Below are 17204 nucleotides of genomic sequence, written 5' to 3' on the forward strand. Positions count from 1 at the left end.
GTTTTATATAAAATATACATATATGGAGAGATCTCAGAAGCCAGCTGAGGAGGAAGGCAGATGCTGCAGGAGACCAGGGGTTTGAGACAATGTGGGGAGAGAGGGAACCACTGCAGAAAGCAGGACCACCCCCGGGGTGAGGAGGAGCAAGGCTCTGGGTTTCACACTCCTGATGAGCAATGCAAAAATCTTTTGCTCTCTAAAGTATGAAGGGATTTAAGAAATGCAGAATCAGAACTGTGGCAATATTCAAACCAGGCCTGGGCTTCAGTCCACCTCTAGCAAGACCCAGACCCAGGTCAATCCCCAGCTCCCCCGGGGAGGTGCTGCCCACCTGCTTGCTCCCCCTTCCTGCCTACGTTGGGCACACAGCTTGGCAGCACACTCTTTTGGTGACATTTTCCTTCTATCGTGAAAGCTGTCACTTTGGGCACCTTGCCCACACTCTGGGCTTCCCAAAATGTCAGCCTTGAGCACCAGCAATGGGAAGGAAGGTATCAAGAGGCAGGCAGAAGGAGCAGCACTGGAGTGCCGGCAAGCATCCCGAGGGATGTGCCATGCTTCCCCCAAGGACCAAGGTACATACCAGCACCAACGTCCCAATTTTCCTACTCTTCATCTAAAGCCAAACCTACTTCTGCCCTCTGACTATACCCATGGGGTGTAGAGGTGGTGGGTCCCTCCCACAAGAGAAAAAATGCTTCTTGCTCCTCAGAGAAGGTCTCCAAGCTCTCCTGCTGCCATGGAGGAGGGAACAAGTGGCCTTAAGTGCGTGAGCAATGCCAGACCTGTTCTCTCCCACTCAGCAGAAAGCAGATGAAGACTGTTTTCAGGAGATTAAAGACACTTTCCTGCTTATATGAGGCTTGCCAGAAAACCAACACACCTTCAAGCTCTGCCTCCCATTAGCAATCATCAGTAATATAAACAGAGAGACCAAATGAGTTTCCGATGAATAAATTAGCTTCCCCTACTGCAAGTCATTCCCATCAACTTACAAGAAACTCTCTTTTGCACTAGTCAAGCCAAGCCAGCCTGGCAGCAGCAAGCCCTGCTCCCGTTAGCGTTGTGTAATTAACCTTGAGCAGAATGAGCCCAGGAAAGCCAAATGGCAATTACGCATCTCATTGGAGTTTGGATGCTTCCTAAAGGGCTCATGCTAATTCCTACCAGTCAGTCTGGGCTCCTACAGCTCTAATTGAATTTTTTTCTCCTTGGGCAGCATATTTAGCATAAATTATAGTTTGCATGGGGAAAGGCAAGTACTCGCACCCATCCACAGCTTGGCATCACCCTGAGCACTGTAGCTTCCTGTATTCTCACTGCCCAGCCTCAGCCAACCTGCAAACACCACTTGCCACCTCTCCAGTTCTAGCAATCTGTTAGCTAGGGCACTGGGAGACCCCAGTATAGATCCTTTCTGACCAACAGGGATCCAGCCCCCCTCGGGGAAAACCCCCTTGGTGCCCAAAGATTTGCTTTTTGGGGGGGGAGACATCTCCCAGCTTCCCTACACATAGAACCACAGCAAGTCAAGAGTGGTTTTAAAACAAAGCTTTTTCATCCTGATAAAGTCCAGGTGCTCATTCAAAACTGCAGTCACCACAGAAATGCCCAGGGAACTGCCTCCTGCCAAGTCCAGAGCTCCTGAGCTACCCAAAGATTTCACAAAACCAGAAAAATAAATCCACCTGGCTCAAAACTATATGTCTCTTCAAAAGCAAAAATGCATTTAATAACAATCAGCAGAGAATGAACAAAGAAATGATCCACTATTTCTAATCACATGGAAAGGAACAACACAATTGAATAAACCCATCTCTTCAACCTACACTCAGAGAAGAGACCTCCACCTTCATAAACAACTTCTGGCACATTGGTGAAAAGCAAAAAATCCATTTTACTCACCACAGCTCAGCTGATTCCTCCAACAGCCTCCCTTGCTCTCGTAGTGCAGCTAAAGACTATCAGCCCCCACCTGACACCAATAGATGTTGATTGGCCCCTCTGTCCACAGGTGCCTCCCATCACCTTCCTCATTGTGCTACCCCAGGCATCACCTGTGGAGTGGCTGCACCCAGCCTGCTCAGGGCAGAGGTGAGGTGCTGGGTCAAGTCATTAAGGTAAAGATATATGTGTATAAATGAAATAGGGGAAAACAGAGAGGAGAAAATGTGGGGTTTGCTCCCATCAGCCTGTGCTGGCTGCTGGGGACAGCCCAGTATGTGGTCTGAGACCTGCCAGCTCATGCCCTGGAGAAGGGTTGGGGGTAAAGACAGACAAGAGGGGCTGGGATATGTCACCCTCTGGTTACCCCAAATACTGTCTCTCCTGGTCAGCTCTGTGTCCCAGAGAGCTGGTACGTAAGGATGTGTTCCTACCACCCCTGCATGCCAGAACAAGGCAGCAGGGACTGTTTTCCCTTCTGACTGTGTTCAGAAGGAGAAGAAATCCAATCCCATCCCATTGTGGTTCTTCATGCACCTCTTGCCCAAGCCCCTCCATCCTCATAGCACCTTCTCCCTCCCCACCATGGAGTCCCCCCCAAGGGGACTAATGCCTCTGCATTAGTCACTCCCCAAAGATTTACATCCTTCCCAGGGCTTCACACACAGCTTGTGGGATAACCAGGTGGGCTCTGAGCCAAGAGAACCAAAATTTCCAGAGACCCTTTCCTACAGTGGGTGGAGAAAATGGAGTAAAAGCCTGTGATCGCACCTCCGCAGCCTTTCAGGGTGACACCACATAGCGCTGTGCATCTGTGCAGCTCCATACTTCAGTGCAAAGGGCACTTATAGATTGGCCACCCTGAGAGACATGGCCCTGGACCATGGAGAAGCCATCATGTCTCCTCCCAGGGATTGATGCTGGAAGTGTGGTCGATGCTTGATCTCAGCATCAGGGCTAGAGTGTGCGTAGGGTACAAAAAGGATGTGTTTCTAATTGCCACGGGGCTGCTAGAATATAGAAAAATGACCCCCCAAATGTTTTTCACCCTGAGTACAGGCAGGAGTCACATTTCCAGTTTCTGGCCAGAGACCCTCACCCACCAAAGTTGGGTCACAAACCTCCTTATGAAAGTCTCCAGAATGATCCTATGGGACAGAGCAGCCCCCAAAGCTGTGCCTCCCGTCTCCTTGTGGGTATGTCTCTTCAGCAGACTGTGTTGACAGTTGTCCCATTGGAGCCCCCTGATGCCACCCCACCATTTACAGCATCATCCTTGATGTTCTTCTCCGAGACTGAGATGGGTTTGTGTCTCTCGTGCCTGGTAATGGCTGTTTCAATGCCCCTGAGACACAACTGCACGTCCTCCCGAAAGGAGGGGGTGTACAGTCCATAAATGACAGGGTCGGTGCAGGTGTGCAGCAAGCCAAAGAGAAAGAAGCTGTGGTTGACATACTCCGGCATCTTCTGGATCATGGCTGGCTGGAACCAGTACCACAAGCCCAGGAGGTAGTATGGGGTCCAGCAGATGATGAAGGTGGCTACAATCACTATGGTCATCTTAAGAGTCTTCATACGTGCCTTGGAGATGTGGTCATTTTGATTTCTTATCAAACCTGCCAGGGAGAGTCAAAAGGATAGCTAGAAATGGGAGAAAACCAAAACATAACCATCTATGACTGTGCTTCTGCCAGAGAAGGGATACCACCAGGCCATGGTCTGGTCCATGGCCCACAGGAAGCAGAACACAGCAAGAAGGTGGGTCAAGAAGTCTGTGTCAAACCCCTCAGGTTACTCTTCAAAGGGTGTTGGCAGAGATCCAACAACGCTCCAAGCTGGAGCAGCATCAATCATGGAGTCATGGTAGACACTAAAGGGCTATAACCTGCTTACCTTTGTTGATCTTTAGCTGCTTACTGATCTCCCAAATGATCCGGATGTAGCAAACGATCATGACGCTCAGGGGGGTGATGTAGAGGGTGGTGAAGGTGAACATGTTGTAGACGGTTTCCTCCCAGTGCGCTCGGAAGCTCCCATGAGTAACACACTGGGTGAAGTTCCCTCCTGGGATTGTGTGCAGGTGGAAGAGGAAAAGCTGAAATGGAGAACAGAATAGCAAGTCAGAGAGGCTTTGGAACAAGGCTCCACATCCTGGAGATGATCCTGGCTGTGCATGGAGACTACCTCCCTGCTGCTGTTGGACTGGGAGAGGCTCTCTGGGCACCTAACTCATGGCTATGGCCAGGATGGGTGGGATCTGACACCTGTGAAATCCCATTTTGTGGCCATACCACATGTTATTTTGGTCAGGAACTGCTCAGGTTTGTCCTGGTCTGCTCCAAGATGCTTTGCAGTAGTCCAGTGATGCATTTTTAGGAGAAGATAACCATGTGCATTAGGAATAAAAGATAGTGGACACAATTTTTTCCCAGTCCTTAGCATAACACCCTGATGGTGTTGCAATGACTGGGTGCTATAAGGAAAGTGCTGAGCACCCAGCGCAGCAACCACACTGCTTCGCTCAGCAAAGCCAAGCCAGTGGTGGTGGAGCCCATGGATTGGGATGGACCTTGGGGGGCTGCGGTCATGGAGAAGCCCTTCTCCAAAACCACCCCAGCCAGGGCAAATCCCATGGGGAGGGCACCAAGCCCTACCTGGGGCAAAGCCAGAAGCACGCTGCCAGCCCAGGCAGCACGGAGCAGCAGCCCATTGCGGCGGCGAGCGCGGGAGAAGGGGTGGAGGACGGCCGCGTGCCGGTCCAGGCTGATGACCACCAGCACCAAGGCAGCTGCGTACATGGCGAAGAGCTTAAGGAAGTTGAGGAGTTTGCAGGAGAGGTCCCCGCCATACCACTGCACCGTCACGTTCCATGCCGCATCCAGGGGCATCACCGCCACCGTCACCAGCAGGTCGGCCAGCACCAGGCTGAGGATCAGCGGCCGCACATGGGATTTCCTCCTCTTCCTCAGCAGGCTGCCGAGCACCACCGTGTTGCTGCCCGCCGCCAGCAAGAAGAAGATGGCCGTGATGATCACGCGGACCCTCGCCGCTTGCGTGAACCGAGGCTCGACCCAGTGCTCAGGGCAGCCAGAGGCTGAGACGTTGGTGCGCCCCTCCATGGCAGGGTGGCAGGGAGATGTGGGGAGCTGCTCGTCACTCATCCCCTGCCAAAATGCAAGCGGCAAAGTGAACCCCCTCTTAGGGACTGTGTCATGTGCTGCAGCTTCAATATAAGGAGAAATAGGGAGATGGTGGGATCTGCACTGGAGGCACCAGCAGCAACCTGCCGGTCCCAGCCTGTCCCTGCCTGTCCCCTTCATGTTGCCTGTTTTGCCGAGGCACTGCACCTCCCGGTCGTGGTGATACTGCCCAGCTGCCCTCTTTGGCTAACCCCTGCCGTAGCTATAGTGATTGCTCTCACAGACATATATTTTTAGCTCTTTATGAGGCAGTTGAGCAGCTGGGAAGCAGGAGCAGTGGCCAGGACAAGCTGCTGCCCACCAGCACCCAGCCGGGAATGGGTCACACCAGAGCTGGCTGAGCCTGTGCTGGGGCAGCTGTGCTCGGTTCAAGGACTCATCCTTCCAAAGGGGCTTTGCAAGCAGGGATCAGTGTTTTAGAAACCCCACAGCACTTTCCATTAGTGTGTTAAACCTTAATGGTCCACATCCATCTCCAGCACCAGACCTGGGTCTGTGAGTGGGAGCAACTGGAGGAGGCCAGGAGGGGAGAAGGGGGATCCCACACTTTCTGGGGACTGACAGTGGCTCTCGGGAGAGGATCATGGTAGCATTTAGGAGCCTGGACATTCCCAGAACCTGAGCAGCACCAGCTCAACACCTCTGTCCCTTTGCCTTCTGGAGGCGAAACAGGAGGACGAGGTAAAGGTAGAAACACACCCACATGGGGGGTGGCTCAGGGGTGATGAGCAGCTTGGGGGTCCCCCATGGCTTGATTTAATTGCCCTTTTTGCCTCAGCACAGCCAGCTTGGGGACAACTTATGTTTCAGGGGCAAATACTTCCAACTCTCAGGGACATGAGCTATGAACAGTCCCAGCTGCAGGTAAGGTATGTCTCTTTCAAGCACCTTCTGGTTTGCTGGTACCAAAATAAAGCCTTCCCCACCTTTGCACAAATAACACAAGCAGCAGAGATCAAATCCATCTTCCCAGCCCTGCGGGATGGAGATGCTGACACCTTGCAACAAACCACCCTCCTCCAGCTCCACCACCTGTGCCCTGAGCCCCTAAGTGAGCCCCTTTGCTGCCTTCACCCCCCTCCCTCCCCAAAGACCAACCCAACAAGCAAGCAGTGAAAAGAAAAAACAGTTTTAAAGTACCAAGCTGCTTGCTGTCTGTCTGGAAGAAACAAGGGGAAACCCATGTCCAGGTCTGGATTTGTCCCAGCTGATGGGGAATGTACCTGACATACGCGTGCCCTGACGCTGAGAAGATGCTCCTTGGCTTTCCCCACGGGTCTCCCACTGCCGCGGTGTCGAGTCAGGATTCTCCAGCGTGTCTTTGCATCACATCCCTGCAACAAACCCCTCGCAGCAGCAAAATTTCCCTTTGCTGGCGGCCGAGCCGGGAGCTATTGCTGTTTTTAGCCCAGGCGTACACAGGCATCTGGAGATGGCAACGCTGATGCAAACATCCCCTGCACTGGCGAAGGAGGAGAGAGGTGTGCGGAGGTGGGCACCCACGGGCAGCCCAGTGCAGGCAGCTGCCGGTGTTTCACCCCCAGGCAGAGGCCGGCACCCCTGTCGTTGTGGGCTTAATGAACTGCCCGATTTCAGGCTTAATGAGCAGGCAGCGGGGATGATGACAAAGCTGCTGTATTGCAAGAAATGGCCAAAATTCAAGCTGTTGTGGCCAAATGTGGCCCCATCAGGGATAAGTGCCAACAGTCCCTGCATCGGATTTCTATAAATACAGGAAAATGAGTTAATTATCCCTGGAGTTAGTGATGAACGTCCCGTTGCTCAGACAACCAGGAGACTCGCAGCACACAAAGACACGCACACACCCCAGCGATGCTCCTGGACCACACAGGTCCGTGGGAGCATCACGGATGAACACAGGTATGTGCCTGGACTGGAATTGCTGTAAGGAGGGAATTAATAAGGAGAAACTTGGGTCATTTTGCCATTTTAATAATACACTTTTTTCTGCACTCTATCAGTTCCCACCTTGTTCTTTTTGTATTTCTTTCAGCATAACACAGTGAGAGCTCAATGTGCGGTGTGAAACCCTGGGAGGGTCAAAGAACTCACAAGAGCTTAAAAAATACGATGTACAATGCAGGGAGGGAAACTGAGGATATCCTGCTCCTTTGGCCAGCAAAAGAGCTGTGGGGATGACAGAGGGCCAGCCTCAAGCCCCTCCGAGGCCAGTGCCAGCACACATGCTCCCAGGGGCATCGCGGGGACTTTAATTACATGCAAGCAGACCTTCACATTTCCCAGTCTATTAAATTAAGAAGTACACAGTGTACAGGAGGACCGCAGCTGAGCTGGTCCCAGGCTGGCAGCGGCAGCTCTGCATTGTTCCCTGAGAGACTGAGGTTTGTTTTCTGGGATAGGAGGGTTTCTGTTGTTAAACCTATTTCCACTTATTTTGGGGGGGAAATGACCGAGCTCCAGGAGATGGCTGCCCTGTCTTTGAGGCTGCTCTGCTTGCAGGAGTGTTCCTGGGCACAAGAAAAAAGGATTTTTTTCCCCTTTGTGGGTTTAAGCATCAAATTGCGTGGCAGAGAAACTGGCTCCTGAGACTCAAGAGATGCTGCAGCTGCTGGACCACATCAGCCCTTGAGGAATCAGAGTCCCCTAAACCCTCCATTGCACCTATTTCACCTCTGAAAGGGACCAGGCTGGAAACTCTGCACAGAGCCACAGAAGGCAATTTATGCACTGAAAGTGCTTTATATCTGAGGGGAAAGAGAAAAGCAGACCCACCCCTGGCACTGCCAGCCCTCCACCCAAAATGCGGTCTCACAAGCTGAGAGGGAAGGGACACCGTCCTGCCAAGACTCAGTTTCAAGGCTGCTTAACAGCTGGCATCAACGACGTCCCTCCGGAGGGGGCTACCAGTCACTCTGGTTCTGCCTGAATCCAGCTGAAACCCCAAAGCCACCATGGGCAGAGCGGGAGGGCAGGCACCCAGCAAGCACCAGCCACCCCTGCCACGCCAGAGGGGACCCTCCCCACCACCTCCTTACCTGGCCAGAGCATCACCTGCCAGCGCCACAGGAATGAGACAGGTCACTGGGGGAAAAAAAAGCACAGAAACCACAAAGAAGTTGGGTGGAAGCCCATTTATTACAGCAGCCGTCTCCTTCTTGCATGAGTCTCCTGGTTAGAGATGAGATTAATGCGGCCCCACATGCTCATCCTTATTTTTCCTTTCATTTAGCTCTTTGCACCTGCACTAAAAGCAATTAAATAGCAAGTCAGGAATGTATTCCCTGTTTGTCCTCCTTCCCGGCTGGCTGCCTTTTTGTCTAGAAATGTCCTCTCCATCCCCGACCCTATGATGCAAGAGAGGGACAGGATTTTTCTTGGGAACTGTAAGCCTCGCTCATGCCACAACAAAGCCTTTGGTCCCTGTTCAGAGAGGATTTTTTTAGCATGCCATCACGCAGAAATGTCCTGGGCATGCATTAGCAATAAGTCTTCTTTTAAGGGTGGGGTCCCTTATTAAAATTACTATTTTTCTCCAGCATTTGCACAGTAACCCCCTTGTGTTTTCTCTTTTTTTTTTGCTCATCTCAAAGGTCAGCTTGGATGTTGTCTGCTCAGCAGCCTTCAGCTGAATCTCTGAACACTGGTTTAACAATCAGAGGTTTTTGGTCCCCAGGATTAGGAAACAGTGCTGGCAGGCAGGGCTTGTTTCCATACACCCCGGCTCAGCTCTTTCCGAAATCCTCTCCTTTTGGGATGCTGCCCCAGAACATCCCTGGAGCTGCAGCCCAGCGCTGGGTCACAAGGAGTCAGAGCATCTCCAGGCATCCCCAAATAGGACTTTTCTCCCCAAATCCATACAGATCATCCTAGGATGCTGGAGAAAACAGAAACCCAAAAGCCACAACAGGTAGCACAGCCCCAGTGGCAATTTTTGCGTGAGCAGACCTTAAACAAAAATGCAAGTCTGTGTTTCTCCATCAGACATCCCATGTAAATTGGGATCTCATGCAGGGAAAGCGGCATGGGATATAATTTCCATTAACCTGGTGCAAATGAAGGGCAGGGAACCTGCTGCCATTTATCCTAATAAATCACCACCAGGGTCTTGGCTTCACAAAAGAGAGAAAAACTTGTATTTTCACCTCTGAGAGAAGCTCCTGCTGCTGGGTGTTACGGGGGATAATGATTGCTCTTTTTCAAGCAGAGCCATCCTACGCAGCACCCATCACCTGCACCCTCACCCCCAGCACCCTCATCCCAGGCAGGTGCTTCTGCCTGGCTGGCATCCAAAAATTCCCCTTTGCTCAGAAAAACCTCATGATTTAGAGTTTTTAATGCTGATTTTTTTTTCCCTCCAATTCTTCTTCTCCTTCAAACCTTGAATTGTCTCAGGAGCAGCTCATCCAAGGAAATTTTTGTCTCATACTGGACTCGAAACAGAAAGTCTAGTCAGGGACATCTGACATGCAGTGTTTTTGTGAGTAAATACCAGCATCCATGAAGTCATTTCCCGGGGTTAGAAATGAGCTCACCTCTGGAACAGCTTCTCTTCTTACCCAAAGTTCACAAGTCAAGTGGTTGTGAAGCTCCCAGTTTTCATCCTTATTAAAAAACAGCATCGGGGCTGTGTGCAGCATGGTGCCACCTCCAGCTGTACGCTACGGATGGGTCTGTAGCAGGGCATTACCCTAAATTCCCTGAAATCTTTGCAGCAAAAGGCAGAGCACCAAAGCTCAGCGGTCACTGGGGATAAACCACCATCTCATTCTGCCTGCTCACCCAGCCCTGGCCGCTCTGCCGAGCCTGCCAAGAGGGACGATAATTGCTGTCCCTCGTGGGGATAATCTGGGTCATTCTGGCCCCCTCCTAAAAGTCCTTCTTTAAAGCAGAGGGAGGGATCTCCTCTGCCCACCAGGCTCAATATCTTGGTAAACTGTGTCTTTGGACCATTTCTTGGTGAAATAATGTGCTGTTTCTGCTTCAGCTTCATATATCAAAACCTCGCTGGATATCTCACCAGTAAAAGCCCTTCTCCGGAGGGGTATCATGCCATCAGACAGCAGTGCCGAGAAAAACATGCTCTCGATACTCAAACCCACTGCAATTCCCCTCTTTTAATACCCTGGCTGGTGGTCCTGGTGTTGCTGAACCCAGCACATCATGCTGAACATCCAAGTCACAGAGCTGGCCAGGATGGTGTAAAGGATGAGGACTCCACTTGCAGGAGAGGCCAGATGTCCTGAGCATCATTTCCAAAGGTTCCCCAAATTTATATCTTCCCACACGGAGCAGCAACTCTCAGGGTCTTTCTTCCATCTTTCACCAGGACATCTCAATGAGAGCAAATTCCCCCTTCCCCATCTCTAAGCTAGACAAGAGAGGAGTTAATTTATCACCCTAGACCAAACTCTGAGGTCAAGCTCCAGAAAACGTGGTGAGCTTTGGTGCCGAGCCCTGTCCGCTCACTGCCAAGAGATAAAACCTGGGGGTGTGTGTGCATCGCCACTCCACCCACAATTCATCTTTCCCACAGCAGCTTCACTTCCTTGCCCAGGCTGGAAACCCCAGCTGGCGGGATTTATTTAGGAAGTCTCACCCAGCACCCCAGTCCTGTGATGCTCCTGGCCCCAATAAACCAGGAAAATCACCCATGGGGTCAATGGACAGGCCATGGATCCCCTTCAGCTCCGGCACACACTGACCCAGCCAGGGCTTTCGCTGCCCTAACTGGGTATTTTTCTTGAGCTGGAAGAAATTATGAAATCCCAATGTTTTCATTGTGACTAACCCATGGAAGTGAACAATTTTGCCCTTGTTTTTGGATGGGTTTTAGTTGCTCTTCTTGTCTTTGCCTTTCATGCCCTCTTTTATCCTCTGCTTTTTTTCACTCCCTGTGGGACCTGCACATCGAGTTGCTCCAAACATCAAATATTCTCCTCTCTCCACACTCCCAAATTGGATTGTGTGTCCCAAGGCCATATTTCAGTGCTCCCTTTGGATGCTCTTTCCCAAACATGGGCCAGACTCAAGGGCTGGTTTCCTTCATTTCACTGTGGTAGAGATGCGATGTGGGGAGAACTGAAAGCCCCGTGGGACCCTCAGCAGCATTACCTGGGGCTTGCAGGAGCAAGAAGCAGCGAAAACCTCCCCAGAACCTCTTTGCCCTGCGCTTCATATCTCCAAGCAGTTTTCAAGCCTTAAAAACACCATTGGGTGAGCTTTATGCAGGGACATGACTGCTTTTAGGGAAGGATCAGCAGCTTGGTAGGGAGAGATGCCATTATTGCTGAATTAATTGAGATGATAGGATATAATTTCTGCTCCCCTGCCCTGTTTTTATCCTCCTGCAAGAAACCTGCTCTGAGCTGAGCCCTGGGACTGTGGGACTCCGGTGTCCCTCAGGATGAGCACCAGTGCTGACATCTCCCTCAGGCTGGATTTGGCCTCCCAGGGAGGCATTTCTGGGAGGCAGCGCTCGATCCAATGCAGGGAGTGTTGTGCTGAGTTTCTCTTGGGAAGGGCTTACCTCCCGTGCTGCCTTCTCAACCTGTTCCTGGCAGTTTTCATCTCAGCCAGTCCAAGCTGTTCACACCGGGTGTCTGCCAGCCCTCCCCTTGGCCAGTGCTTGACGCCCACCAAACCTCTGCCTGCACCGTCGGCAAACCCACGTTTACCCTCTGGCAAAAGCTGATACAGTCATGACTACCCCAGGCAGAGACCAGCCTTTCCGAGCATGCCCTTGGCATGATGCATGAGGTTGTGAGATATTTTATGGCTCCAGTCGCCCCCACGACCACATGAGCTCCAGGAAGGGGAGGGTTTTCCATGTCCTCTTTTGCCAGCGCGGATGCTGGCAAACTCTTTCAGAGTTGAAACTCAGAGGCAGATCAGCCCCCATTACCCCAGCCCAGGCTCAGCTCCATGTTGCTCAGTGCAATAATTAATCTGAAATAAATTCATGCATGGTTCAACAAGGAGTATCTGCCACCTGCCCAGCTCCATCCCTTGCATGTTTTCTGTCCATCCCAAGTAGATGCTCATCCACACACTAAAAAGCAGTTTTTAACCTGATGTTCTGCTTTCATTGCCATCACCATTGCCTCTGGTCTGGCTTACGTGGCCTACAACTCTCCTACATGCTGCTGGTTGGATCCTTGCAGAGCAGGAGGGACACAAACCATGGTGTGCTGGAAGACCCAAACCCTGCCCTGCATGCTCACGGGTCATGCAGGATTTTCCTGGTTTTTAGGAAAAGCTGGCTGGTGTAAATCAGCTGCAAACCTGCCTACCTCCACCTGGTTTATAGCAAGAAAATCAGGGAGGAAAAGTCACAGATAAGGCCAGGGATGGCCATGCCATGGGTGGGAGGATGCCCTCTCCACCAGCACAGGTGCAGAGCCTGGAGTGCATCCAAGCCCAAAGCTAATGCCCGTAAATGAGAGCAATAAATTAAGGATGTCTTCAGGAGCAATTAATTGCCCAAAGCAACATGTGCTTCGACACAGGATGGTCTTTGTCCACCAAATCCTGTGCAGAGCTAAAGCAAACAGCCAGCAGGCTGTGGGTTGGAGTTCTGCTCCTGCTCTTCCTCTGCGGTTTAAATGTCCCCATTGAGGCGCTGCCCGGGCTCGGACCTGGCCATGTTCCCATGTGCCCATCCGCATCCTGCAGTTGCGTTTCCATCATCAATCCAATGTTGTGCAATAACTCAGGCCCTACCACTAGCCGGCATCTGCTGGCAGGATGCTCCTGGCAAATACTGGTGTCATACCAGCACATGGTACCATGATGCTGCCCTGCGAGTGTCCCTGAGGGGTTAATGGGTTAATGCTCCAGGTGTGGCATGGGGAGCTGGCTGGGATGTGCATTACTCATGGAGGGCTTGAAAATAATGGCCTTCTCCATCTCACAGAATTTCTAAATGAGCCAGAATACTTATCTTAATTTCCCCAGCTCAGCAATGTAATTAAAAGGGGATTTACTGCTGAGACACTTCTGGCACTCTCATAGCATCTCCCGTCTCTGCTTTTCCAAGCTGTGATGGGAAAGGAGAGATGGCAGGGATGGACACAGCGTCCAGGAGGGAAACCCCAGCGGGACCTTTCGGTGGTCCGGGATATCCCAGTGACCAGTGAACCCCCTCTCCAGGTGACATGGGTCTGGATGTGGGTCTGGATGTGTGCAGCAGGGATGCAGGTAGCAGTTCCTGGGCACTCAGATAACAGCCATGCCCTGCAAAAGCACCAGGAAAAGCCCTTTTCCTTGACAGATGTGATCACAGAGCAGGGGACACCCCCAGTTTTACATCCCGGGGGGGTCAGTCATGTTGTGCTGGTGCCTGCAGACATCTGGGGGCTCATCCTGTGGCCAGACCCATGAACAGTGCAACTGCAGCCACTTGCTTTCCCCAGCTCCTGGCTCTTTCATTGCTCCAGAAAAAGCCTTCCCGACGTCGAGCTAAAATCAGTCTTTTCCTGGCTCCTGGCTTTCATGTCATCCCCCCTCTGCGGCGCTTTTTGCATCTGTTTCATAAATGATGTACACAGAGCTGAGCACTGCTCAGCCACAGTCGAGGCTTTAGCTCTTAAGTAAATCCTGCCAGGGGGGAAAAGTCCTCTCGCTCCTTTTCTCCCAGCCACAGCCTGTAAATCCTCGTCTGCACAATAAAAACAAAGTCCAGTAGTTCATTTTTTGGGCTCTTTTCCAAAGCTTTTAGGCAGCTGGAGTGTGATTTTGTGCTGATGAAGCGGTGGAGGAGGGCTTAAGTGAAACAATATTGCAGTGGCTGTGAGGTTTGCTGATGGTTCAGAGCTCAGAGTGAACCCCCGGGACCCACCACATCTCCAAGTTCTCCTACAAACCATGGAAATCTCCAGTCCAGCTCCTGGGATAGCAAAACAGGATTTAAAAAACAACATTAGCCACCCCTGGAGCATGGCTGGAGAAGTGCTGGGAGCCAAGTGCTTAACGAAATCCCAGCTCCCAGCTCACCCTCCTAAACCACGCAAACTTCCCCAAAGTGTTTGGGATGGAACAAAGTCATCAATCAGTTATTTTAACTCCCAGCTCCGTAAACAGGAGCGAGCCCAGAAACACGCAGCAGGGGAAAATAATCGTCAGCTCCCTTCAGTGGAACGAAGAAGGTGCAGGGAGGGAGGACAGGGGCAGCTGGCGGGGAGCTGAGGACAGCCTCAGCCTCAAAGGGCATTTCATGGACCCCATAGGGTATTTCATGGACCCTATAGGCCATTTCATGGGGCCCACAGAGCATTTCACAGACTCCACAGCCTGTAAATCCCATGCGCAGCCCTGAGAGAAGCCCCACCATCCCTGCCGCCCTCCCGGCATGGCTTTTGGTGACGGTCACTCTGCCGATGTCATATTGGAAAGGGTGGGAGGCACAAATAGCCAGGATGAGCATCACTAACCTGTTTTCCTCTGGATTTATTAGAGGCACACAAGAAGAACAATGGAGACAACCACGAAGGAGTGTGGAGAGGGAGGTGGTGTTGCACCATCTTATTATTATCTTATGCTGCCCCATCCTTGGCACTGGTCAGGGGAAGCATTAAGCATGGCAGCATTCACATAAATACCTTATGGCTTTGTAATTACACATTGTTGATGAAACCATGGAAAAATCCCATGAAAGGCAGTCAGGGCCCCTGGGGTTAACCCAGGAGGGGAATGTGTCCGTGAAGCTGCAGCTCTGCTGCACTGATGGTTTGGTTGGGAAACACCAGCCTTGGACAGCTGAACCCAGAGCCAGAAAGATGATGTGGGATGCATCCTTCCCCGCCAGCCAAGGGTGCTACAGCCCTGCAGAGTGGCTGCCCTGGGCACAGGGCAGCACCCGCTTGTCCCCTCCAGCCCACGGGTCGGGACATCGTCCACCTTGGGCTGATAGAAAGCAACCGAGCACCTCCTGGAGCAGCAGTGCAGCTGGTGGTGCTCAGCTTTGGAAACATCTGGGGCTCTGTTCATGCTGTTCCATCCAACATCAGCCACACACCGGAGCTGCAGCGAGGGATAGCCAAGCCAAAAGAGATTGCGCAACCAGACTTTTCTAGAGACTTGGTTTTTGCATGAACTCACATGTCCCGGACCTGCTCCTGAAGCCACACACGTGTCTCCTGTGCTTGTCTTGCAGGAGCCATGCTGGAGAGGAGACACCCATGCTATGGAGGAGACACCTATGCTAAGGAGGCTGCAAAATCCCCTGCAGAAATGCCTGCAGCTGCGCTGGGCTAGAGCTATCACCTGGTTTCCATAAAATAAAGAATAATATTTTTTTCCTTTTACAGAAGAGTGTGTTTCCTTACCTCGCAGTGCAACCCATGGAAACCGATGCCAGCGTGTGCCAAGCAGCCAGCAGGGCCGGAGCTGCCCGCCGTGGCACTGGTGCTGTGCTGGGGATGGGGCAGATGCAGCAGGAGGTAGGTGCCATCTGGGGAAGATGAAATCCTTGCTCTCAGTCTCAGCACCTTTCCCACATCTTGTCCTCATCATAGCAGGGAAATGCAGCTGAGCTCTGTGTTTATCTCACAGGTCTGGGGCCTCAGGCTCATCGGATACTCCTTGCCCACCAGATAAACATTCTTCCATTTTTTGGCACATCTGAGCTGTTTTTTCCTTTGTAAACATAAACAGGAGCTGGTGCAGGCCACCACCAATTATTTTTTATGTGACATCTTGATCTATGTTCCTCTTTCACCACTCCCTCTGGCAGCAAGGCCGGCAAAGATTACTAAGAGGCAGCCCAGGACACTGCCGGCACATCCCTCACGCCGCTGGCTGCCCCGACACCCATCCCCAGCCTTCAGGGATGGATCCTGTCATGTAAAGCACATGTTTTCACACCAAACTCCTGCAGCAAACCAGCAGAACGGCCCCACAGTGCCCGGGGCTGTGCACATGGGTGGTACTCGCTTGCACGTGGCCCCATACTTTGTGCAATATCCAGGAGCCCTGAGTCAGGACCAGCTGCCATCAGTTACACGGGAAAAATGTGGCTGCAGAGGGAGGAAGAATGTGGTGGGGTCGAAGCCAGCCTGGGGGGTTCTCGTTAGGAGCCATTGCTAGATTTCCCCATGGCTCAAGTGGGATGCAGTCACATTTATTTGCAAGGATAGGCCTGCCTCTGCAGCTCTCTGCTACCCTGTGTCCAAACCAATCCACCTGGCTTTGTCCCACATCCCCGCAGCACACTCATTTGACCCCTGCCAGAACCAGTGCAGGGGCAGAGGCAAGCAGGCAGCATGGGCAACACAGGCAGCATGAGGGACAGCACCCAGCCAAGCTCTGCCCCATGCCTGTGGGATATGGGAACCCCACGGATGATGCTGAGTGGGTACCGTCTTTGTCCCAGACTGTGTGAGAGCCAAAAAAGCATCCCTGAAACTCATTGCACAGCGTGTCTGTACGCTGTATCTCCATCTTCAAGGCTCAGCAGCATCTGTTTTGGATCCGGACCCAGGGTGAACCTCTAACAGTGATGGTGCTGTGCCGGGATGAGGTGCCCACACCAGAACGTGGTACCCACACCATGCCCTGCCCCGCCGCCAGCAGCACCCTGCCACGCCATGGCATCGCCACCAGCCCCGACGGCTGCTGTTTCGCCGAGGGTTTGTGTTTACCATCACCTTGCTAAGGGATTATTCAGCCTGCGGTTTCCTCACTCGTCTGATCTGTTTTTGCTCAGCGGCCGGTGGCTCGCTGCCATCCCCTAAGCTACACGCCGGGCTATATAAGCGACCTCGCTGCCTCAGCTGCGGGGAGGCTCGTGCACAGCCCGGATCAGCGGCGGTGCAGGGGAGGTTTCGGTAAGTTGCAACTCTCTCTCTTCTTCCCAACCGGCTCTAAATCTCTTTAACCTGCAGCTAACAAGCTCTCGCTTCGCCCCCGGACCGCAGCTCAGCTGGCAGCTCTGTGGTGAGAGGACGAGACTCTCCTTAATTGGGGTTTTTATGGGTTTTGTAGGTAAGAGGAAAAAAACCAAACCAACCCTGCTAAGTTTTTCTCCTTTGTCACAGCTAGCGGTTATATAATTTTCCGGTGTTATTAAGGCAGCATAAT

General features: G+C 52.1%; 1 protein-coding gene across 1 annotated transcript; it reads right to left on the reverse strand.

Annotated features, from left to right (window-relative positions):
- Window positions 1–3153: 3153 nt before the first annotated feature.
- Window positions 3154–6646, reverse strand: LOC141928791 (gonadotropin-releasing hormone II receptor-like). Its single transcript, XM_074837494.1, has 4 exons — window positions 6371–6646; window positions 4602–5111; window positions 3841–4042; window positions 3154–3563 (listed from the first exon to the last, which is right to left on the reverse strand). The coding sequence occupies exons 2-4, from the start codon at window positions 5106–5108 to the stop codon at window positions 3154–3156; spliced, it is 1119 nt and encodes a 372-aa protein (XP_074693595.1). The 5' UTR covers window positions 5109–5111; window positions 6371–6646.
- Window positions 6647–17204: the final 10558 nt, after the last annotated feature.

This window comes from Strix aluco, chromosome 12 (genome assembly GCF_031877795.1).
Source record: "Strix aluco isolate bStrAlu1 chromosome 12, bStrAlu1.hap1, whole genome shotgun sequence".
NCBI classification, from domain to species: Eukaryota; Metazoa; Chordata; class Aves; order Strigiformes; family Strigidae; genus Strix; species Strix aluco.

Excerpts from the sequence above, each read along its gene's own strand:
- LOC141928791 (XM_074837494.1), bottom strand. The coding sequence starts at position 5,108 with ATGAGTGACGAGCAGCTCCCCACATCTCCCTGCCACCCTGCCATGGAG. Across the intron at positions 4,043-4,601 it reads TGCTTCTGGCTTTGCCCCAG|CTTTTCCTCTTCCACCTGCA; the intron begins GTAGGGCTTGGT and ends TCTCCATTTCAG. Across the intron at positions 3,564-3,840 it reads GCAGCTAAAGATCAACAAAG|GTTTGATAAGAAATCAAAAT; the intron begins GTAAGCAGGTTA and ends TCTCCCTGGCAG.